Source organism: Notothenia rossii (assembly GCF_949606895.1).
Source record: "Notothenia rossii genome assembly, chromosome: 9".
NCBI lineage: Eukaryota > Metazoa > Chordata > Actinopteri > Perciformes > Nototheniidae > Notothenia > Notothenia rossii.
Window position 1 is genome coordinate 64,856,830 of NC_136907.1, and position 24,559 is coordinate 64,881,388.

The following is a 24,559-nucleotide window of genomic DNA, read 5'->3' on the forward strand; positions in this document are numbered from 1 at the left end:
GACTAATATTTGTCAGGGTCATTTCTTTTACATTTGGTCTTGTATTTTAGTTTATATAAAGAATTAAATTCAAACTATCCACACCAACTGTTATACCTTGAACATGTGCTGCCCCATATCTGTTATGCATATAGGATGATGTATGATTCCCTGTAATGTGTTATCTTATGTGGCACTTTGGTCTTTATGTGTTGGAAAAGTCAGTAAACAATACCAAAATTAAGTTGAACTATGTTTTTCCTTCTTTAGCTAAAGTCACGCCTTAATGTCGACAGTTCGGAGAAAATCTGAATGAAAAAGGACTTTGCAACTTAATATATGTTTTCAGGCCCGGGTAAGGTCAAGTGTCCGCTTTCACTGTGAGGCACAAGCGGAGAGAAATGTTTACATTTGCTCTGCTGTGTCTGCACATAAGGAAATATCAATACAGGCCAGGTCATTACATGTCCCAGGATAGTCGGGAAGTGAAATCTGAGCATATTTTACATACAAAATCCATTCATTGAGGACACTTGCAGGTTTCCATTTGCAGTAAAGGGTACTGACGAGAAGAAACTACTGATGTCTCCATTGGTGAATCAAACTCTAATGAAAAATACTGATGCTTTCACACAGAGCACAGCAACAATCAATCAATCCCACAACAAACACACACTCACGCCAAAAAAGAATAAAGGAGCAGCAAGAGAAAAGTCTTAATTATTGAATTATTTTTGTTATTTGAAACCGTGCATGTAAATATGTGGATGTAATAAATACATTAATTACATTTCCGAGTCCATTTTTACCCTATCCCTCGGCAAAACTAATAGAAAAAACAAAAGCGTGTTAAACTTTTACTGTGTTGGAAATAGCACTTCTTGAAATGGTCTCCTCATCTCCTGAGGCTAAAGGCAATTTCATGCTCCAGCACGACTCAGGGGGACATCAGGACTAAAGGTGACCTCAAGGTTAACGGCCCAAATCTAATAAATATGTTGGAAATCCAGCAGCACAATAACAGCTCCTGGTCAGCCTTTCAACAATCCAATCTCAACGTTTAATTGCGAGAGAAAATCAGGATTTTCTATTTTTCAGCAGATCTCTTCCAATGAACAAAGAGGCTCTTAAAAGAAATAGAAGATATATGACGAGCACTGTGGACAGGCTAGGTGTTGCTGTGACAGCCAAAGCAGTGTCAGTGTACAGCCTTTTGCCAACCTTATCCCATGATTCTAGATGTGACAGACATCAATAATTCAGAAGAACATCACAGTGTTTGCAGCTATTTAAAGATTAAAGGAGTCAAGTACACTTGTGTTTGCTGTTTGAACTAGTGTCATCCGCAAACAAGCAACACATTAATACACATTTTTTTTGTTCAACTTCTAACACATTAAAATAACACATAAAGCACAATGATGGAAGCTGCCACGCAGAGAGCAAAATCTCAGCTCAAGTCTTCAAAACTCAGAACACGTTTTCTGCTTTGCACCCAATTTGCATTTCAACATGACACTTTTGGCAACACACTGCACACTGTTCTCTACACAAGACACAGACATCTGACACAAAGTCAAGTGTTTGACATCTGAAAAACTGCCATTTAAACTGCCTCACTAATGGACGAATGAGTCATCACAGGCTCCACCTGGCCGAACACCTAATTGCTTGATTGTCATCACATCAATCAGGATGCAAGCACCAAAGAGCTCTGGTGATTACCTGTTTTTACGGCAACAATAGAAGCCATTTAGAGGCTAAGACATATGTGTGGTGTAAAAGTAAGCCCTGTTTTCAAAGTCCATGCTGAGCACTCGTAAAAACTGTCACGTCACTTCATCAGGCTAAATGGAGGCAGAGTCTCTAAGACGTAAGCAGCTGTGTGTCCTTGTCTGTTTCTCTGTTTTGGTTAAAGTAGGCCTAATCAGTGAACATCTGCCTCAGAAAAAAACATCATGATGAAACATTGAGAATATAAAGCCTTGTCATAAAAAGCATTTCATGTTTGATTGATTTCGATTGTACTTGCTGTTCTGTATTTTCATTGTGTGAAATATAAACTGTTGGAAAGACAACATCCTGTTTGCCAATGGACAAAAGAAAAAGCCTTACTTTCATTCTGCATTCATCTCATGGTTTCAAGGCTGAATTTGTAAATCATAGGCCACATGCTGGCTCATATGAAAACACTTAATTCCATGTTTAAGTCACATAAAGACAGATTTCTTAACAATTATTATGGTAATCATATTCTTACAAAAACGATGACCAAGTCATGGACCAATCCACCAAACTAAGCGAGAGCCACCATAGCTCACAAGGGCAGCCAAAGCATAAATGTTTAAGACACAGATCTTTTCATTGTTGCTTGATAGTAGCTCTAAAAGATAAATGTATATTCTAAAATACAAGCTGAATAGCAGGCAGTAGCAGGTAGAAGAGCAAGTGTTTGGTCTCACACTAAAAGATCTCAACTCAACCAAGAGGCCCAGGGTTCCTGTGACGTCTTCCCCATTCAGTATATTTTAGATTTTCTGGCTTGAGTGCATACAGTAATATGCCAACATGGTGAGCAGCATAAACACCTCAAAGCTTTAACATTATCATTTAGAAAAACTGTGAGAGACAACAAAGGCTCCATCCATGTGTGTTGGAGGCTATCCCTAAATCACAGTCTTCGCTGTTTCAGCACTACGGGCAGTACCAGAGGAAGGTTCACCTTACACACATACACACATACACACACACACACACACACACACACACACACACACACACACACACACACACACACACACACACACACACACACACACACACACACACACACACACACACACACACACACACACACACACACACACACACACACACACACACACACACACCAAAACTGCAGATAATCACATCAGACAATGAGTGTTACATCATCCTTATCTGTCAGAAGCTGTCACTCATGTCATCTGGTACATCTGAGGGCTTTGTTCTAACCTGATTTCATGTTTTACAAAAAGGTGTTAGGCCAGCTTTCACAGGCCATACAGTCAACTGAAGTAACCAGGCAGAACATGCATATTCGAGCAAGAGTCAAGCTACCACAGCATGAAGAACAACCTTTTCAAACTTTCTTGACCCTGTAAAAGTAAAACAAATATGTCTTCAGAGATACTCTCATCCTATCACTTTTTCTAAGCGTGTGTGTTTCTTATCTTAGCTATAAATCAGGAGATTATCTTATAAACGAGGGTTATGGCTAATAAAGTAAAAGTGTCTTACATCCTCATCCTCCTTCGAGCTTTTTTTGCGATACTGGATGTAAGGTCTGCCATCACCGAGTGGCTGAGGGGTCTTCGCCGCGTTTTCCTCGTCTGCAACCTGACCACCGAGCAGGTGACTGGCCTCAGGTGGGTGCGGGAAGGAATTGGCCGTATTTATCTTCCCGGTGAATCTCTGATACAGCGAAGCCATATTATAGGTCCAGTCCAGATAAAAACAACTTACAGCATGTCACAGCCACATACAGGTCTCGCCTGAATCGTTTTTTTTATTGGTTTTCTGTGCGCTTCGAGTAGAACCGATGGCAGGCAGCCAGTTTTCACCTCCGGGACGGAGAAGAAAAGATGGGGTGAAGATACCGTGCTAGTAAAAGAGCATGTATGAATAGTGAGTGACTCACAACGTGATGTGACAGACCAGTATAAAGCTGAACCGTGTGCAGCGATGTCCTTTTAGCTTTGTCCAGGCGCACGGCAGACTGGTGGGTTGAAGGTGTAAATAGTTGATCTAATCTGTATTCACAACACTCTGTCTCCCCTCTTCAGTTTCCTGATGCCTCCTTACAGCGAAATATCAGGCGGATGCGCTGAGTTTCCGATCAGATTTTCGATTCCAACTTGACTCCGGTCGGTTGTCGGCAAAACACAAGAGCAAAAGATAATGTTTCGACACTTTCGGCTGTGTTTTTTGGCAGACCTCACGCAGTAACAGTGTGAAGGACGCAGAGAGCCCGGCGGTGCTCTCCGCAGACGCACTCTGCATGAGAAGTGACCAGCAGAGAGAGAGCCGCGCTACTGTACTGTCACTACACTGCTCCGGGTGCTGCTTTACGCACAGACATTCAACGGCACTGCGCGAGTTTGATCCGGATTCTCCTTCATTGAAACCCCGTGATGAAAAATGGGACACGTTTATGATTTTTTTGAAGGGGTTCATAACATTTCCTCCCAAATGTTTGTATTTGGTCCCAGGACAGAGCTAGAGTGCCTCTCTGTGGCGTACTTGAATAGGACAGGCTGCCCGCACACCTATAGTGCAGGTGTAAGATGACACATATTCCGGTTTTTGCTCATGGTTTCTCAGATGCTTCAGCTCTTACATATTGAGTAAAATCAGAGATCAGTGAAACACATTTTTTTTTCTTAAATAACGAGAATATGCCCACATGCAGAACACATGTGTCCTGTCATTAGCCTATAAATAAAATGCAAGGAATGTATTTATGTCTTTCAATGAGTGTCTCTCCCCTTAATGTATGCAGTTTTCCTTCTATCATATATTTTCAGCCAGTCCACATCCACAAGTGTTGTTCAGCTCATACATTATATTTCATGCTTGAAGTGCTCACAGAGGCCCAACGATTTGCAGCTCTCCGGTAAATGCAGAATATTGGCTTATATGTGGTGCAGGGAGGGAAAGGCTCTTGAGTCAAAGTGTTAAAATATCTGCCATCCCCGCCATGAAAGCCATGGCCGAACACCCCTCAGCTTCTCACTGTGACAGCTCAAACTACCACTCCACTGGGGCCGAGCCCAATTTCTGAGAAATAGGTCATCTTCACACGGTCCAACTTCAAAGCAGCAATAAAGCAATGCTCAAAAAAGCCCCTCACATATGCTGTTGAATCGCAGGGTTCCGCATCTCCCATTAAGTGAAATCAAGTTCATTTTGTAATCTTTTGCAATGAGCACTCAAGGCACACTTACTACAACAGTAGATATGAGCATTTTTCATATTTGACTTTGAACAAAGAGCAAGATTCAGTTAATTTTTTTTGGACAAATGGTGAGTCATCTCCAGCTCTGGACGAACTGCTAAAGGCTCTTTGATTCATGGCTTGAATTATGAATGTAACCTATTGAATAAGATACATATCTAGAATCCTTCCTATTTATTTCAAGGTCTGGACACTCATTCAAAAACAAGAACAAAGGACGTTGTTGTCTTTCTCTAATTAAAGTCTGTCCCTATCCCTCCTCTTCAGTGTGAATGCATCTTCCTTTCCTTTAGAGTATGTGGTGCACTATTTATAAATGAATTAAATCAGAACTTTGTTGATGCTTTTGCATGCTTTTTAGCAGAGATGTGTTTAAGACTGAACATAAGTATGTGCTTCCTGCAGTCTCATCTTAGACAGTGGCTGGCCTTGGTCCCCTTCATCATTTGTTTCTGTAGTTCATAAATGCTTTTCCTGGGTGTGCGAACCCCTTGGGGAAATAGGTTCGAGTCACTCCAACCTCTCTGATAGATGTCTTCCAATCTCCCTCACCTTGTTCGGGAAGCTATTGTGTCCTGCCTGGCTGCTAAACGCTCCCCTCAGGACCACGCCGGGAGCCATGGGCTCTGCTTGAATCCCCTATCGCCTCCTCGCAGATCCAGCAGCTGACTGGAGCAACACCCGCCCCCCTACTCTCACAAACATCACTGCAGTCGAGCTCTGCATTACGAAAGGCATGAATGTGAATGTAGACAGGCATGTAATAACAGCTATAAAGAGGATGGTAGCTGCAGCATACCTAATACCTCTGCAGGAAGCTAATGGTGCTGTTGGAGTCAGTGCAAGTCAAAAGTTACTTATGATTTGATATGGGACATTGTAATCATATTTCAAGCTCATACCAGATGCATTTTAATCCAAATGACATAATGCACTTCTGTGCACTTTATGATGCTGTGAGTGATGGCTTTATGTGGCTCAGTAAACTCCCCCGGGTGAGTTTGCTTTTGATTTGCTATCTTATTATATAAGTGCTTGAAGGAAGTCATTTTCTTTCGCTTCACTGTTGAAATGAAGCCAAAATACTAGTGCTGACATACTCCACAGGGTGCTGCAACACTCTGAGATAGCCTTCAGGATAAATCCCACCACTGCGTAAAACAGTCAGTTAAGTTTTGTTAAAGTCTGAAGTTGAATCAAGAAGTCTGAGAAACAAAAATGGAGCGCAAACTGTTGTCCATTTAAAATGAATATAGTAAAAAAGTGTTAAATAATTGGGCTTTGGAGGCTTGTTCTTTATTGTTTTAGCTTTAAGCGATGCTATCACACCTAACACATATTCATGCATCATGTTTAATCCCATTTAAACCCCAAACAAAAAACAGTAAAACAGAGTTAAGTGGGGTGAAAAGATTGAGGCTCAGAGTCACATATTATTTATAATACATATAATGTAACAGGCTTATGATACACACTTTTAAGTGTTTGCATTAACTCAAATGCCACCACAGGCTAAGCAGTCTCCATCCGCATGCTACACACTGCAACAAAATGATTCACACATTAATTGGATGGCAGAGCAAACAGGTCAATCAATCAATGTCTGATGGGAATGCCGTAATATATAATTTCCTCTCAACATCACTCAGCTGAATAAGGAAATGACTGCGCTTCTACATGATTGTTACGGAATGGATTTATTTACAGCTAACCGTAATCACATCATTTTTCACCATTTTCCCATTTTGTATAAGCCGGACACTAATTTCCCTTGATTCTAAGCTGAGCACAGCACAGCAACAGGATTTCTCTTTTTTTTACCATCCTGCTGCTTGTGTTGGAGGACATGCTCCTGCTTTGTTTACTGGACACACATTTTATCCTGAAGCTACCCTCGAGACATCAATACACTCACATTGATTCACATGCAGTTAAACTGAGTTGCATCCATCAACTTATTTCAATTATTAGACCTGTCTCCAAGCAGGAAATATCCTGCACCATAACTCATCCTTACTGTGTCAAACTGTGAATCTCATGCAATGAAGTTTATGGCAAAGATGGGCTACTGTGTGAAGTTAAAGGGACAGTTTTTATTTTAAATAAACTTTAAGTCAGATAATGCACCCCTTATTTGGCCTTCTCACTGACGGTGACAAAAGCTCATCCATAAAAGGCTTAACGCCCACTTTCCGTACTTTGCATTAAAAGTCGTACAGATTCTCGGAGTAATAACTCATCGAGAACTGCACACCCAGATACGACAATTATTGTTTTAGATTCAGTGTTATTCACCCTTTCCGACGATACCATTATCTCCGATGTGCATTGCTGAATAAACGTATACAAACCAAGGCCGTATTCATGGAGTCAACATTGGGGGGGACCAAAAATGCAATCAAAATTTGAATACTAATTTCCTGCCATTCTAAAGGAAAATATATAAAAATTAACTAACACATGGGATACTTCAAAACCTGTTAAACCCCATGCCCCCGTCCGTGGGGGCGAAACACAACAATTTTCACGAAACTGTGTCTCAGGCATGGGCGTAGGAAGCATCCTCAATGTGGGTGGGACAATTTGACGGTGAGTGTGGGTAGGTGGTGGACCTAACCTCCTCTAGGGGGGTCCGGGGGCATGTTCAGCCGGGAAGATTTTTTTTTAAATGTTGAAGTTAAATGCATCAATCTGGTGCACTTTGAGAGCAAAATTAGGGAACAAATCTATGCTTCTGACGATTATGAAATACTATTTCATAATACTTGTAGAGTATTTATTTAATTAATTCTGGCACATTTGGTATTCCATAGGTGTCACACATCACACTTTTAAATCTTTCAACACTCTATAAATGACAAAATAAAAAATAAATAATCCACATGAATAAATATGTATTGGATTACATCGGAAACGACACCGTCATTTTCCACATAGCTGACACTAGCCCGCCAAACCCTGGCTAGCAACTGAAACCAGCTAGCCCACAGCTAGTTAGCTACAATTCCTGAAAAGTTCGGTTTTAACATCAGAACTACAAGTTACTTACACAAAGAAGCGAAACCGGAGGGTTCATTAACATTACCATTACGAAATAAAATAATATAGATTACTTTAGGGCTAACTAGAAAAGATACCAGAACTGATGGAGGGCAAATTAAAACATGACTGACCTGCTTGGAGCATCAAGCTAACTGAAGCTGGACTCAGACGTGCGACAGCGAAATACACCCCCGGGTACAAAATAAAGGTACGCATAAACAAACAAGGCGGAACCAATTTACATATGAAAAGAATACATATATTATTTTGGTGAAGTTCACAATAACATAAAATAAAGATTTTCAAGTATACAAAATAGACCAAATAAAAATGTCATAGAATAGCAATTTAAAATTAAAATAAACGTTTTTTTATTTTTGCTATTTATTGTGGGGGGGGGGGGGGGGGGGGGGGCATTTTGAGTGTGTCTGAATATTGGGGGGGATGTGTGTCCCCCAATGTATGTGGTGAATTCAGCCCTGATACAAACACTGCTAGAAATCGTAGCAAAATACGCTGCTTAACACTCCAGAACTTCCCTGAAAATCACCACGTTTTAAAGTTTCCAGTGATAGTTTTGCACATTGAAGTTAACACTGAAAAAAGGAACTACTAATCTGGTGCACATTCGCCCATATGTAAACAAATAGTAGGCTAAAAAAACGCGGCTCCAGATTTAAGGTTACAAGAGGCAACTTCCTGTTTATGGGAAATGTAGTTCCAAAACACATGATTACACCCCAGATAGCTGATAGATGAAAATAGCAACACCACTGGCTATTTAAACAATTTAAACCCACTCCGCCCCAAACTGCCCTCGTTACACAATGCCGTAAAGTGTGGAATTAGGCCACTATGCGCCAAGACACTTTCCAAAAGCAATTTCCAAACTGGTGTTGAAGACATCTTCTAAGAGACTGTGCGTCTTTCGTGTGAAGGATATACACGTAAAAGGTAGGATACTTGAAACACTAAATATACCCTGGTGCAAATAGCATCTGCCTAAAATGTCATGTGACTGACAATATCCGTTGCTTTTGATGTGTGTGTTTGTTGCATGACTCATTTACCATCAGGATAACCGTGATAACCATTGCTCCCGGGGTAGAAACCTCTTCCCCTATCAGTGTTCATCAAAATGTAATTATGCCTGACTGAAAACAAAAAATCCATAAGACTGAGCAGAGAAATACATTATCACTAAATTACACCCAACACTAGGCTCCTTACAACTCGTAGCTTATTATGTGCCATGTAACGACACTGTGTTCAATTACTGTGTCCAAATCATAGTACTTTACTACAATTCTAATATGTCATCTCTCTGAAATGAGAGTAAAGCAGTCTCTGAAATCAGTTCATTTTTACTTGATAATATGCTATAACGACATGCATAAAAACATACGGTCTCATGTTAATTCCACATAATGTTTGTTTGTGCACATTTCTTAACTTATTTTTGCCTGAGCGGTGTGTACAATTCTACTTTGTCAACTGCTTTCCATGACTGAAACCAACAGAGTATGCTATGGCATGGTAGAACTGCCATTTTATTATCTTCTACAGAGAGTAAGTGCTAAATCTTCCAATATATTACGGATGAAGAAAAGCTATGTATTGAGCCCAAATTGAAATTGCACCAGATAAGTCTCTGAGGAAATGGAGTTTAATGCCTGCTGATGTCGTAGAATAGACTTTGGCTACGTTTGAGCGGCAGACTACAGTCAAGGATTGTGACAGCAGCAGAAGATGAGGAGGAGAAGGGGGACATTTTGAGCGTATAAGCTGAACGAGGGAGCGTGACACTGAGAGTTCATCTTCACATGTGTGCTTTTGTGAGAATAGATGGTGTGTGTGGCAAAAGAACGGATGAAAACTGGGTTGGGGTGAACGAAATGAGGGAATTTATGAGCGTGAGACAGGATTTAAAACAACTTTTTTCTCCTGCGTTTTTTTCAATAAGATAATGTTTGCGGGAATTTGCTAGTGCTACAAATTATACCATAACAGCACAACATATTCTATACTTCTCTCCTTGCATCAATGCATTTATGTGAACAGTATATTTAATATTGTTTCTTTCCTAGACATGTATTTGGAGCCAAATCATTTTTTAACTGACAGCAACAACACATCTAATAATCACTATTGGCTTGTGTTTGTTATCACATTTAACACCACTTTAATTGCTTGCGAACAACACAAGTTATCCTAAACTTCTAATGCTCATCGATCTCCCTTGCAGCCAATTTTCATGCAAGACAGAGAGCAGCATAAAGCCAGCCTTTCACCAAAGCCGAGCAATTAGCTGACCTCCTGAAAGCCATCTGAATGATTTTCATATAAACAAAGAGTAAACAAAAATGTTTGAATTCACACCAAGCCAGCAAGGAATAACAACCAGGAATTGAAACTGAGTATCTCACTCAACAAAGCATACATACATCTATCCCAATGTTCCCCTCGATAGTTCGATCCCTCTGAAGTCATTAGATGGTAACACCTCACAAAGAATAGCAATGAAGCACTAAGCATTCTCCACAGCATATGTAACCAACCATTCATTAGAAGTCACTAGAAGAAAGAAAATTAAACAAGAAGCGTTTGTCCATTAAGTTCCTGAGAAGGGACGTCGAGTCCCGCCCGCCCCATTCTGCTCTTCCAGTTGTTATCAAAAACAGCCAGCATCCTTTTTTCTGTCAGAAGCAGGAGACTCACCCATAAACACAGACATTCCCCCACAGCGTGCCATGCATGCTAAGAGGGCCCCTTACCCTTCTGGAGGTCCTGCTGGTGTCTATCTTCATCTGGGTGGCTATGAGGACAGACATGGTGGAAAGTGCCACTCGCAGCGCTCACACCTCTGTGCTCTGAAGTTGAGGCTGCTGGAGGTGCCCGAGAAGTTCTCCCCTCTCCTCTCCCTCTCTCCCCTCCAGCTAAGGGAGAGGATGACCCGTGGGTCCAGGAGCCCAACCAAAAACGCCGCCCTCTCTCCTCTCAGGGTGAATCAATCAAACAGACACAGGAATGGCCTACAAAGAGGGGGAGGAGGAGGAGGAGGAGGAGGGGGGTGCATCTCCTCCTCTCAGGCTGCACCAAAGGCTACTTATCTCTCCCGTCCTTACTCCCTCCCTCACTAGCTCACTCCCTTGCTTTCTCACTCCCTCTCTCACACTCACTCAAACTCTCCTAATAAGAATTTTCCCAGCTAAGGTGGAGAGTTCAATAGTGTGAGAACATAAAACACACACATATATACTGTATATATAAGCAGGTAACTGACATTGTTTCAGCACCAATACTGCTTACGAGGCGTTTTTCCCTTCCAGTGTGTGTGTGTGTGTGTGTGTGTGTGTGTGTGTGTGTGTGTGTTTCCAATCTGAGTGTGTGCACATCTTACCAAGAAATGTATCAATTCAGTCCCCTTTGCAGCTAGGTTGTGATTAAGCCAGAGTAATATTTATGCTGCCTGTCTTCCACATCATTAAATACAACCCCCTCTCTCACACACACACACACACACACACACACACACACACACACACACACACACACACACACACACACACACACACACACACACACACACACACACACACACACACACACACACACACACCTATCAAGCTATGCTAACAAGACAGAAGTCTGGCACAATCCACACTGCTGCTTTATTTATGTAGCGGTGTGTATTGAATCCCAGGGCTGAGACTGCGCAACCAAAGCATGGAGCCACGGTAAAATGAGAATTAAATGGCTTTTTTAAAACAAGTAGTATTTTTCAATTGGGATCCCAACAGTCCTTACCTTTTTGTAATAAAATCTGCTCAAGTGAATATGACAAAAAGCCGGAGGCTAGAAGCACCATACCTCGGGAAGACATGCAGGGAGCATTCATAACTCATTCAACAGCTGTAAACCACAAGGCTACACACGGTCAATCTCCGTCCAGGTAGACTCAGGGGCTGAATCACGGCTTGTATTGATGCTGCTGTCCTGCATTTTGCTTGAGTTTGAATTCAAGATGCTAAGGTGGTGTAAACATTGAAGGTGTGTGTGGTGCAGGGTCATTAAGGCGGCATCACATTGCAGAACAATGCTTGAAGTTGTACAATTCACAGCTACGGATGCTTGTATCTAATTGAACATTTACGAGCTAAATGTGCACTATTCTGTTATGACCTTGCCAATTATTCATCGGAGAAGTTAATACAATAAAGTTGGGATGCCTATGTTCTTATTTCACAGCCAGCGGTATGTTTTACACCCTGTGGTGGGAACTGGTTTGAGGATTCACAACGCTTCATAAATACTTATATTCAAGCAGAATTAATTTGTCACTGTGACTCATGGACACGTTTAAAGCTAGACTATTCCCCCTGCAGCTGTAGCAGTCTATCACTAATGACTGCCGGTCTTCAGCTCATCTTTTAAATGTTAAATTTCCACACAGACACCAAACCCGAGATGACAGAAGCAGCTGATCAAGAGCAGTTAGTTAAAGGTAGGCAGCATAATCACAGAACACGAGACAATAAGTGGGTCCTCCCTCGCTCGTCTGCAGTGGGTGCAAAATGCCGCAGCAAGGCTTTTAACTGGCACACGGAAATATGACCACATCTCCCCCATTTTGGCTTTGCTCCACTGGCTGCCGATACATTTTAGGATTCATCTCAAAATCCTTTTATTTACTTTTAAAGGCCATGACCCCACCATATCTTTCTGAGCTGTTACACGCCCAATCGCCCTCTCAGGTCAGCGGATCAACTGCTCCTGAATGTGCCCAGAACCAAGTCAAAGCTCAGAGGGTGCCGTTGCTTCTCTGTAGCGTCTCCCACACTGTGGAACGATCTGCCCCCGAAAATCAGACAGGCCGCCACACTGCCTGCTTTTAAATCGCTTCTTAAAACCCACCTCTTCTCCTTAGCGTATTAACATCTTTTAGAGCGTTGCTTTTATTGCTTTTAAATTGTCTATTGTTTTTACTTGTACTTGTTTTATGGTGTGTGAGCTGAGCTGTGTTACTTTTTGTATGTTTTGTTTTGTTTATTTGCCTGTACAGCACTTTGTTCTGGAGGTTTAAGGTGCTCTATAAATAAAGCTGTATTGTATTGTATTGTAATAAAAGTTCAAATTAAACAGAAGAGAACTAAAGAGAAGAGCTGCATGCTAAACGTATTGCTTTCGCTGCTAATCACACCAGCATGTAAAGCCACACTCTACACAGGGGATGATAAAGATGATGAGCTAAAGTTCATATTTGTATGCACACTGCAGGAGATAAGGTTTCATCTTGGAAAATAATTGATTTGGTGACTGTGCCATGGAATAATAACATACTGTGAGTTACTACAAGACATGCTGAATGTCGTTATAGCCGTTACTGCTAGAAGGCTGATTTTGTGCATGACATGACATTTCCCAAGGGTCCTTTAAACAGGCCATTGATTGGTCATCCTACATATTCATTTGTGCCACATTTACAGCCATGACAAACCCTCCTATTATTATCAACATTCTCGCAGTAAGTCACTGTAATTGCAATTAGTTTATAAGGTCAGCGCCAATATTGCTGTAATGCGCGAAGGTGATGTGGTGCTTTATTATACAGACAGAAGACTAACAATGAGTAGCTTGATTTCTTTCTTTTTTTACTTGCTTACTTGGACTAATTTAAGACAAATGTATTTCGTTTGTCACCTCCTGCTGACTCTGCAGAATGTAAGCTGCCATTAAAGCATTTTAAGAGTTGATGTCAAAACAAAATCATTAATAAAGTCTGTGCAATCTATCAATGGCACTGACAAACTGCAGGCATATTAGTTTAGAACAGAACTTAAACATCCCAACGACAGTGTGCATTTTGGTTTTATTAAATCACACATATTGAGGGGAAGCGAATACAGGTCTCTAGATCGAAAGAGAAAGCTGGATTTATTACCAGATACCAGAGGAATAATGAAACCATTAGTTTAGTTTTCAGCTTATCTAAGAATGTCAACCTGGTGTCTGCAGCTGCTGAATTAAATTGATGAATCACAAACTGATCAATAAATAAGGCTGGTAAATACCCAACAGCTCTGCGTGGTCTGCAAAAAATAAAATACTTCCGAATAGTATATTTCTCTTGCCTTCCAAACTCATTTCACAACTTTATACCGCCCAACCTTTATGGTCTTAGCACAGCTCTGATCTTGACCTCCAGTCACACCACAGAAGCTATACCTGGCTAATAGACCCACTGGCCCTGAGCATCATCCACCAGCGCTCCACCCTGTGGAGATCCCTGTGGATCCCAAACATTCACATTGCTGTACTTAGTATGCTTCTCAGTCCGTTTCCTCTTTGAGCACAGGGAAGGGCAGAAGTGCAAAGATATGAACAGAGAACACAATGCGCTTTGTCAGAAAAGTAATAAATCCAGCAATACGTGCATATTGGGTCGGTCTTTATCAGCGAAATGCAAGCGGCTTCCCCTTCAGACAGAGCCATATGTCAGGTCATCTGTTACAGGGGACAGCTATGAACCCTGCACCCCGGGAGCAATGCAAGAGCATGATTGTGTCCAGTATCAAGAGTGTGTGGGTGTTCAGATGCCGCAAGACCTGTAAAGCTTTCATAAACACAGTTCTCATCTACAGCTAACCTACCCTTAGAGAGCCAAACCTGTGGCGCAGCAGTTAGTGGTGACAAATGAATTCTGTTGAATGGTGTCGTCCCTCGCTGCTGGCCTTCCCTGGTCATTTCCCCGTCTACGAATTTCATTTCATTGAACAATGTGCTATTGTGTGCCGCTGCATTATCACTCTCAATGTGGTCATTGGATAATATAAACAGATGGTATCGAGATGTACCCATAGCATGTGTGTGTGTGTGCAAATCAGGGAAATTAAAGTCATTTTGTACCAGCTAATGGTGGCTGTGGGCAGCAATGCAAACATTTGAAGCAGGTGATTCAATGGGTGGTTCATTGCAGAAATACAAAGGGGGCTCGCTAGATGAATACTGAAAGCTTCTGAAAGGCATTTCATTCATGCATATTCCTGATGCATACAAATTGTTTCCGTGAAAGTTTTGTCTGCATGATTCTGCTCCATCTTAACATTCTGCGCCAGCAAATCCTTGACACACACTTTCAGATAGCTCTGATACAGCTGAACTCAAAACTAACCTGCATCGAACAGATGAAAGTAATGAAAATACACTTGAATAATAATAATAATAATAATAACATGCAACACGACCCCCCCAGATAAATAGCAAACAAACATTTTCACTGTGCTCTGGAACATTAGAGAAAATAACTGTGACTTTTTTTGCCGAGAGTGAAATAATACAGTTTGGAAACAGAGAGTCCTGTCAGCTGATTGCCTCTGAGTCTTTCTCAGTAAATGCAAATGATGGAAGTCTAGACACAGAAGAAGCTACTGACCTTAAAAAGCATCAGGCAATAGGCAACACTAGAGGCAGCCATCACAACAGATGAGGAAAAATATGAAGTGTATTGTCTGCTTTTTGGTGTAGGAGGGACAAATGGATGCTGATGATTCAATCTGGGCCATGTCTGAATATGATTCAAAGATGCTAAGAATCTTTTCCATCTTATTTAAATGAATTTCAAATGGGATTTTGTGGCATTGCAGCAATATACAAAATACTAGGAATAAAATATATACAGTTGCATTTAATAGCCTAGTTTCCTCAGAGCCCTTTGAGATGTTGGGATTTGTGATTCCTCTTGGGTGTCATTTCTTTATCAAAGTAATCATAGACATAATCTCCAAAGAAAACATCAAAAACACCCATAGAAGTAGCAACAACAACAACAACAACAACAGACAACAAACACTGGAAAGTTCAGTCTTTGTTAAACTTGGGGACACTTTGTAACATTTCAAAGGGCTCCAAATTATGTTTTAGAAATATCTTGGATGGAGAATGTATGCATTATAGTGCACAATATATTACTTGTGAAGGGCCCTTACCTAAAATAATTGTCTCTGTTTTACATTTCTCAACAAAAATAACATCTTCTTCCTTTTAAGAAAACACTAAAATCTTATCCTTGCTATCATCTCTTAAAGAAATACTTGAAACGTCATTACTCAGAAGGAATTATTATGAGTGATAGACACTTGCTTTATGAAAAGATGTGCTCTGACTAATAGCTGTACACACTTCAACAGGAGTGACGACGAGGATCTAAGAATTTGACACTTGTCTGTGAAGAGCAGCTGCTTTTTTGCCTGGCAATATTGTTTATAGTTAATATCCTACGAAAAGGTAAAATGGCTGTAAATACGGAATATTTTGAACATAGCAAAACAAGAGGAAAAAAGCGGCAAGGATAAAAAGTGCAACAGCATGAATAGGAATGTATCCATGTGAATACAGCTAAGTCTCTGTAAGTCATAGCACTTTCATTCTCAAGGCAGGATCATAATAACCAAATTGGGCGTAATGAGTTTTTGGATGACGTGCCTTCATTCTCTCCGAACTCGCTTTATCCTCTGAGAGTGGGCAGCTCGGATATTCACAGCTAGACTTAATGATTTATTTTACTATGCAAATTGACAGCAGATTACGGGAGAATTGAATAGACTGTGCTGTGAGTCCTTAAGGAGTCAAACTCTGGTCACAGAAACGCTACTTTTCAGGACTTTTAGAATTTCATGGCATTCAAGTATGACTGCAGAGTAAGTGGTTTCAGTGAAATTTGGAATGTACGGCTATACAGCTTCCGAGCGCAAGTGGTGCCATTTGTTTGAAAGAAACTGACTTGAGGGTTGGAAAGTCAAAATAATAGGAGAAAGAAATCTGACAAGATGCCAGCCAGTTGGTAAAAGCTTGGTGAGGAAGCTTGATCTATAGTCAGAGAGTGAGGTTGTGCCTCCAGCAGAGGGCAAACTAACTCCAGCATTTGTTGAACAGAAAACATCCGTTGATCTCAAGAGTCAGTCCAATCCATTACAATCCAGCAGCACTGACAAATAAATAAATCTTCAGGGAAAGCAGCATCACATCCACATGTGACACAACTTAATAAAAAACTATAACATGCAGGACTGTGAGATCCAAATGTGAATAAGTTAGTTCAGTAAATGAACTGGTCAAAACACTTAGCATATCACACTCTTTTGAGGTGTTCTTAAGGGTTTTCAAGTATGTAGAATATACTGTATATAAGTACAGTGTAATCCTGAAACAAACGAAAGCATTTTTTTTATAGTGCACGTGGCACTAAATGTCTAATTCTGATTACTGAAACACCTAGAAATAATCTTCTACAGCCTGTGATCTGGAAACATGTTTGGTGATGACATGCCCCCTAGAGGCAGACAGATTTGTCACAATTTAAATATTTCACAGCTCCTCCTCAGAGACACATGCAGGGAAACTAGTTCATGCATCAACATATTTCAGTCCCTTATTGAAACCAAAATCAATGTGTGTGAGTGTTGCTCGGAACACGGCATTATGGGAGCGCTTTTGCTGGGGCAAAACCAAGAAAAAAGAAGATGTTTTCCCCCTCTATGGGGTTTCATTTCTGGTGTGTTTTGTTTGATAGAATGTGGAAAAAAAACACCCCATTCAGCTTACTTAGGTAGGTAATAACTAATCATGCAGATACACAATCAACAATCAAAACAAACAATCAAGTCAGAGCTGGGAGGAAATAGAGAAAAACAAGACTCTTATCAGTATAACTAATTGTCTTGGGTGCACAAAGAGAAGCCGTGATTCCTTTAGGCCCTGAACTTTGCAAACAAGTGTCTTATCAAATGATTAGATGTATATAGTCTTAACTTTTAGAAGCAAAGGAAAAGCTACCAGACATTTGATGTGTCTTGTTACCAGCAGTTGAGTTTTTTTTGCAAATTATTATGACTTTTTGTCTCAAGAGAACTTATGCCTGATATGAGTTCCTGAATAAATAATAATAATAATAATGTCCAGTCTGAACAAGTTTTAAATCAAGCTAAAATACGAATATTCTCAGCATGACACTGGTCGTTTTCTTCTACTGCTGAGGGTGAGTCCACAGCAAAGGACATACAACCTGATTCTCACAAACAAGTGTGCCCTCAAAAGTACTTCAACGATGGTGTATTTTAACCTGATGGTAAGAAAGGGCATACAGGATGTGAGCAAGAAGTAAAAACAGGAAGCTTACCTTCTCACCCTTAGTGGACCCCCTGCGGTAATTTCCTGGACCTGCTGATGAGTTCATGGTTCCATATAGCACAAATCTGCAATACAAAAAAATTCACCTGAAGCCAACTGAATCTCTCTCTCTCCCTCTCTCTCTCTCTCTCTCTCTCTCTCTCTCTCTCTCTCTCTCTCTCTCTCTCTCTCTCCCCCTCTCTATCTATCTCTCTCTCTCTCTCTCTCTCACACACACACACACACACACAAACGCGCAGACACACACACGCGCACACACACACACGTACGGTAATTACTACGAGAATCCGCGGTTGTTGTTTTTTGGAACCTACAAGTTGAAAAAGCATAAAATGGCGATGATCAACCACTCGTAATTGCATGCGTATTAGCTCAAGCTGTTCCGACAACGAGCAAGATTAAACGCCACCCACCTGTAGTAATGCTATTTAAAAGTGTTGTCCAGTGTAAATCAAAGCGCTAGCAGCAGCCTGTGTACACGGGCTGCTCAGTGTGCAATTTCTGCCTGCGCACCTACAGCCGGAGAGACAGATGCTGCAGAAAGTTTCCTCACGTTTCTTTTAGACCTTCGTGCAGAGGTGTTGCCTGAAACGAGCTGGACCACGGCCAGTTTGGCGCTCTGAATTAGAATATGCAATTACAAAGAAAAAGAGAGCTGGAGAAGTGAAGCTGCCGCTTTATCAGCAAATTGCATGTGCGTCTCTGTTCCTGTGTGAGGAGCCGTTGCAATCCTCACAGTGGCCACCTTTAACTGAGCAGCTTCAATCCACTTAGCTGAATAGGATATTGGCCGGCTCATCTGCATTCTTATTTTTGTTCACGCCCAGTATACAGTATGGCAGAACATATTGAGGATGGGTTGTAGCTTATTGTTGTAGCCTACAAGTTAGAAGCGTATGTCAGGGGGGTGGGTGGTAGTAGCGCATATAGCTTCTGCGTAGAGAGATATTCGACATGTGACTTCTGGATTCACAACTCGTTTATGATTTGCTTCTCTGATCTGATCCCTGCCCGTCGCCGATGTTTCAGGGAAGACGCTTTTCGCATATAGAACCGGCAATTACTAGCTTTTAGCGGTGGGTGGTGATCAAAGGCGAAACAATGTCACCCTCGGCCCCGCAGCGTTTAATACATTTCCATAGGGCTAATGAGGATGGGACGCAAAAGAGTTCATTACAGAGAGTAAAGTGAGAATTAAGTGAAACCACAGGGAGCTGAGTGGCTTTGCATAATACTAATGATCCTGGGCTTGGGAGTTTTCTCTAACTTCAGTTGCAACTCATTAAAGGAACCAGAGGACAGTTGTCTTTTGTTAACAAGAAAATATGATTGATATTTATGTAATGCCATTCATGTGAATCCCTGATAGATTCTACTTCTGTCTTCTGTTTTTCTTCTGCAGGTACATGAGTGATTACGGCCAGTAAACACAGCTTTGAAACTGTTCTCTCAGGAGAGGTGAGATACTCTGTGATCTGTAGCACCCAACTTTGCTTCTTCCTGTAATGTTTTGCCGCATTGCACTGGTGTTAGCCATCAATAATTGAACAGTAGAAATGTACTATTACACCCAAAGAAATCCAGTTTAGGCATGACAATTCCCAACTGAGCTGTGTTGGCGAAATCGTAAGAAGGCAACAAAAAACATACATGGTACCCTTAAACGCAAACAAGAAAGAAGCAACAAGAAAGCCGGACTCTTTGATTGGTGTTTTTATTTGGAGACAGTAAACAATTTAAACAAAAATTAAATCTACATTTTGTGTGGAAATAATTCAAAATATATATCAATGTTTTTTGTTCCAATTTACATATGAAAACCTACGACCTTCTTGTTTGTTATGTTGGTGCATCACCTTCAGGCCAAAGCAGTTTTTCTCCCAACATTTGACTTAGAAATAAGTACCCTTTGGGGGGATTTCAACATACCTTTGTGTATTCCAGAAAAGCAATCATGCTTGAGACAGGAGAAGGTTTAAAGTAGCGGTTGTGACAGAGGACTGAGCAGCATGGAGGCATCGTCCACCACAAAGCCGTCATTTACAGATCAGTACCATGGACAGCAGCCAGGAAGCTCTGTGGCAGTGTTAATGGAAGACCAGGCAAGGGACTCTAAAGCCACAGGAGACCAATTACAGTTGTTATACGGTTGTGGAAATGCTCAAGCAAAGTAGTGGTTTTAGACCAGGAAGCAAGTTACACTGAACCCAAATAAATTGGAAATTGTACGGATGACATGAAGTGGGGGAGGATGAAAAAGGCAAACTGCATAAAAATCATGCCTCGTGATGCTGCTCTCTTTTTATCTTTTGCTGTCTGTGATTGTGACTGCACTTTGTAATTTCATCAGAGCAAGACCAGCTTAGGTTTCCGTGAAGCATGGATGATGGCTTTCAATGGACTTTCATCAAAGTTCTGCTTTAGTAATCCACAGTTGGGGAAAACATTTTTATATATCCAATTGTTAAAGAAATGTTTTCCTACTTTCTCTGGCAAAATGGAAAAAGGTTATAGGCAGAATTGTGGTGACAACTATGCCCTCTGAATCCTGTTCCATCATGATAGAGCGGTGATTATCTGTGCTGAACTACAGCTTTGAAGCAAGAAATCAGCTGACCAATACAACGTTTCATGTTCCCATGATCTTTTTATCAATAAAGCATTTTCTGTCACATGATATGTGAGAACTTTATGAATAGTTTGCTACATTTCCAGCTCTTATTTCAGTTCCTGTGTTTTAAAAGCGCTTTATTCAGCTGGAGCTAAATATTTTTTAAAAAGCATGGCATTACAAGGTCAGCTGGTAAATGATTTACTTTTATTTTTAAATAGACATTTATCGTTGTCTATTTGCACAAAACAAATTCCAAATTCTGATTTCAACAATTTGGGATTTCAGTGTTGTGGGAAAGCATCTTAAATGTCTCCAGTTTGTTTTACACTCACAAGTCAAGGGGCCAAAATGTCAGACAAAGTGAGGTTGTTTCAAAATGAGCTGCTTGGATTTGAATATGACTTGTTTATTTCATCACCGCCTCTGAAACAGCAATCTAGAAGCAGAATAAATTATAGACTTCTAGCAGGAAAACCAATTCCTCTCCCAGTTGGCCTTCTGCTTTCCCCCATTAGAATATGAACAAAGTTGACCACATGTGCTGCGGAGCGATAAATGCAGCTCTGATCTGACTGATTTAATGGAGCTATGGGTTAGAAGTGTCAGTTGAAAGGACCACTATGGCATTTGGATAGCAAAGCCCCACAGTGATAATGACCTGCAGGACCAGGGAAACAAGTGCTATGAGCTTAAAAACCTCCTCCTCTTAATGATGTGTGGGCTGCTTAAGGGCTAACATGATGTTAGAGTGACATAAGACTGCATTAGACAGCAGCAACAATACCCCTGCCCTTTCATTTCCACTCCTCCACTTTTACTTAACACAGTTGCCTGCAGGAACATGGGTCACATGACACCCCCGAACTACATTAGTAACGCCTGACTTGGTGACGAGCACTTAAGCAACGAGCCACTTTCAAAAAACATACTCGTAACAGAGAATAAAAGCAGCTATAACCCTTAGTTTAGAATGTCAAACTATTAAAATATTATATTGTGAGTTATATGCACACACACACAAAGAAAATTGGAAAGAAACAAGAACACACAAGAAATATATTTGATTGTCAATATCACGAGAAAGTAAAAAATCGACGACGCCTCTTTGTGGTTTGATCTTTAACTATTGGCAATAAGAAGGTTAAAGAATGTCACAAGATTTATCCTTAAACAAATGTTTATTTTCTTTCTGAGAGTTAGATATAAATATTGATGCCACTTTTATATCAGCCAGTAAATGGCTAGCTCAGTTTATCATCGAGTAAGGGTATACAATTATAAAATAAATCATTCTACCAGCAACTTTAATGCTCACTAATTGCTGTAACAAGTTGTTTTCAATTGGTTGATTTGAACATCAATGTGTTAAAACGTCAAGTTGTGCTTGCAGGGGGTTATACCAGACGATTTCATGAGGAGGAGCAGTGCCTAGTAGTATTGTCTTAATTGTGAGGTTACCAAGCAACAAGCAGAGACTCAATAAAGAAAGCAAATACGCATATTGTTGCACTACTCCTTTAATCAATCACAACAATGTCTGGCTTACTGTGTTGCCAAGCCCCTGAACCTAATTTATATTTTTTACCGTGAAACCAAGTCTTAAACCTAAAACAGTCAAGACCGACCAGATTGTCTTCTCTTTGCAAACATGTCCTCACTTCTTTGGTCTGCTAATGTTGGTCCTCACATAGATAGACATACAGGAGTACACACACACACACACGTACAAAGACCGACAGCACCACCTCAGCTTTCTGGAGTAGGTCTCAGACTGCCAGCCTCTTTATCTCAGGTGTTGGTCAACATTGACTTCCTGTCGGATTGCCTTTCAGACACGCATCTCGACTCAGCTCCGGGTTACAACTCCACCGACACACATATAGTAATTACAACTGACCCCAACAGGGCAACATCAGGATTTCCATTGAGGTAGTGCACAGAGGTGGAGCAAAATGCATTCTGTATATCATTTCTGTATAATATATATTTGAAATCTTTCTCTGACGACAGGCAAATATTGAAACGTCTACTCCTCCTTTCTATTTGCTGCTGAGTATAGGAAGATTGGTTGTTGGAAGACACAAAGAGTGGCAGTCTGTATTTCATATTATTGTATGTATTAGAAGAAGTCTAAAGTGAAAAACAACTTACATGAGACGAATGTGTTCTATAAGGCCATAAGGGGATAATATTGATGCTCAATTGTATGCAGTATAGGGCCATTTGTTATGACGCACAGTCACATTTGTTTATGTGATTTCATCAGAGGTTTCATGGCTGCTCTGCATGTCAAACATTCATCACATGGTGTGTAATAGGACTATCTTACATCAATGTGAGAAATTCCCAACCCAGAGTCAGTTTTGTCGCTGTTTTAGAGGGATAAATCGTGCCATTAGGGGCTGTGGTGTTTCACAACGCCACAAGGAATGTTGTCCCAGATTAATCTTCAAAATGAACCAACAATTCAATAATCTCTACGGTCTGTGTGCAAACCGTCATATTTTATTATAGGATTTGTCAACAGGAGGATGAGAGGAGACAAATAGAACACAAAAAAAGCCTGCGAGAGATTTGATTTGAACATTTTGTTTTGTACAGAAGAGCTAAGCTAACACTATTACGTGCACACAATCTGGGTAAGTGGCTGTCATGTAAGGTACATGCAGCATGGATATATTCTCTGTTTCCTCATCTGAGCTGCATTTCCAGTTTTGTGATAGAACAACAATATTTGGAAAATAAATGCTCTCAACTTACGGATGTCAAGAGGTCAACATGTTGTATCTACTCTCTAATCTGATCGACACAGAAAGGAAAAGACCTCCCTCACACGCTCGCACCATAACATTGTTCCAGAGACCCACCTTCATGCATCATACTGGCAGCACATTAAGAATTATATGCTTTTTTGGAGCCGGATTAGAGAAAGAAAAGTGAGCCAAATTTTTCACTTTGACATCAATACTTTGCACACACAAAGGTCTACATATTCCTGTTCAAAAACAATTGCTCATCATCAAAGCCTTTTGTCTCTGCGTGCGGTGTTTTGACAAAGAGAGGGGGTCCATTCATCACTATGAATGGAGGGAGACACTGTACTATACTTCAACTTTTTCAGCCACAGTCAGCGCTGCCGGATCTTTGGCTTTGAGGCGGTGGTGGTTTTTGGTTTGTGATTTATGATACTTTGGGATGAAAAGCAAATCCGTCCTGCATTTGTAAATATTTTAAAAAAAGTTGGTGCTCTCTGAAACTCTTCACTGAGTTAGTTTAACACCACATTAGCCATTGTAACTGTTTCACTTTGTGTACGTGTTGATGTTTTCTGTGTTTAAAGATCAATCTGCAGGGTTGTTAAATATTTAAGAGGAGAAAACTAGAGCAAAAATATTTCCAAAAAAACAAAGTTCTTCTTGTTTCTGAGACGTTCCTCTAATCTCCGCTTTGTCTCTTGTGATTATTGGTTACCGTTCACATCTTCAGGCACTTATGGCACACATTCATGACACACACACAGCTAGGTGCAGAACAAGTCTGTCTAAATAAAAACCCAACTCATCTCAGAACACACTTTTCTTCATCAGAGTGGCGTCGGCGCTGTTTCTATTTTCCCTTCAATCCTTGAAAACAAGTATATATATATATATATATATATAGATATCATTTAGACATCACCGTTCTGCAACTCACAAGTATACAAAACATAATCTTACTTTTAAATATATATACATATGTATACT

General features: G+C 40.6%; 1 protein-coding gene across 2 annotated transcripts in view; it reads right to left on the minus strand.

The window, feature by feature from the left end:
* Positions 1-18,948, minus strand: part of LOC307019295 (A-type potassium channel modulatory protein DPP6-like) — a 78,691-nt gene extending 59,743 nt beyond the window's left edge. The window contains exons 1-2 of one of the 2 annotated variants that reach the window (XM_079650079.1): positions 18,616-18,948; positions 18,192-18,267 (exon numbers count right to left, since the gene is read on the minus strand). In XM_079650079.1, coding sequence (XP_079506205.1) covers positions 18,192-18,248 — 57 coding nt within the window. In that variant the 5' untranslated portion in view covers positions 18,249-18,267; positions 18,616-18,948. Of the gene's footprint in view, positions 1-3,258; positions 4,139-18,191; positions 18,268-18,615 lie in introns of those variants that run through there. The other variant, XM_079650078.1, reaches the window with a different exon arrangement.
* Between the last annotated feature and the right edge of the window lie 5,611 nt (positions 18,949-24,559).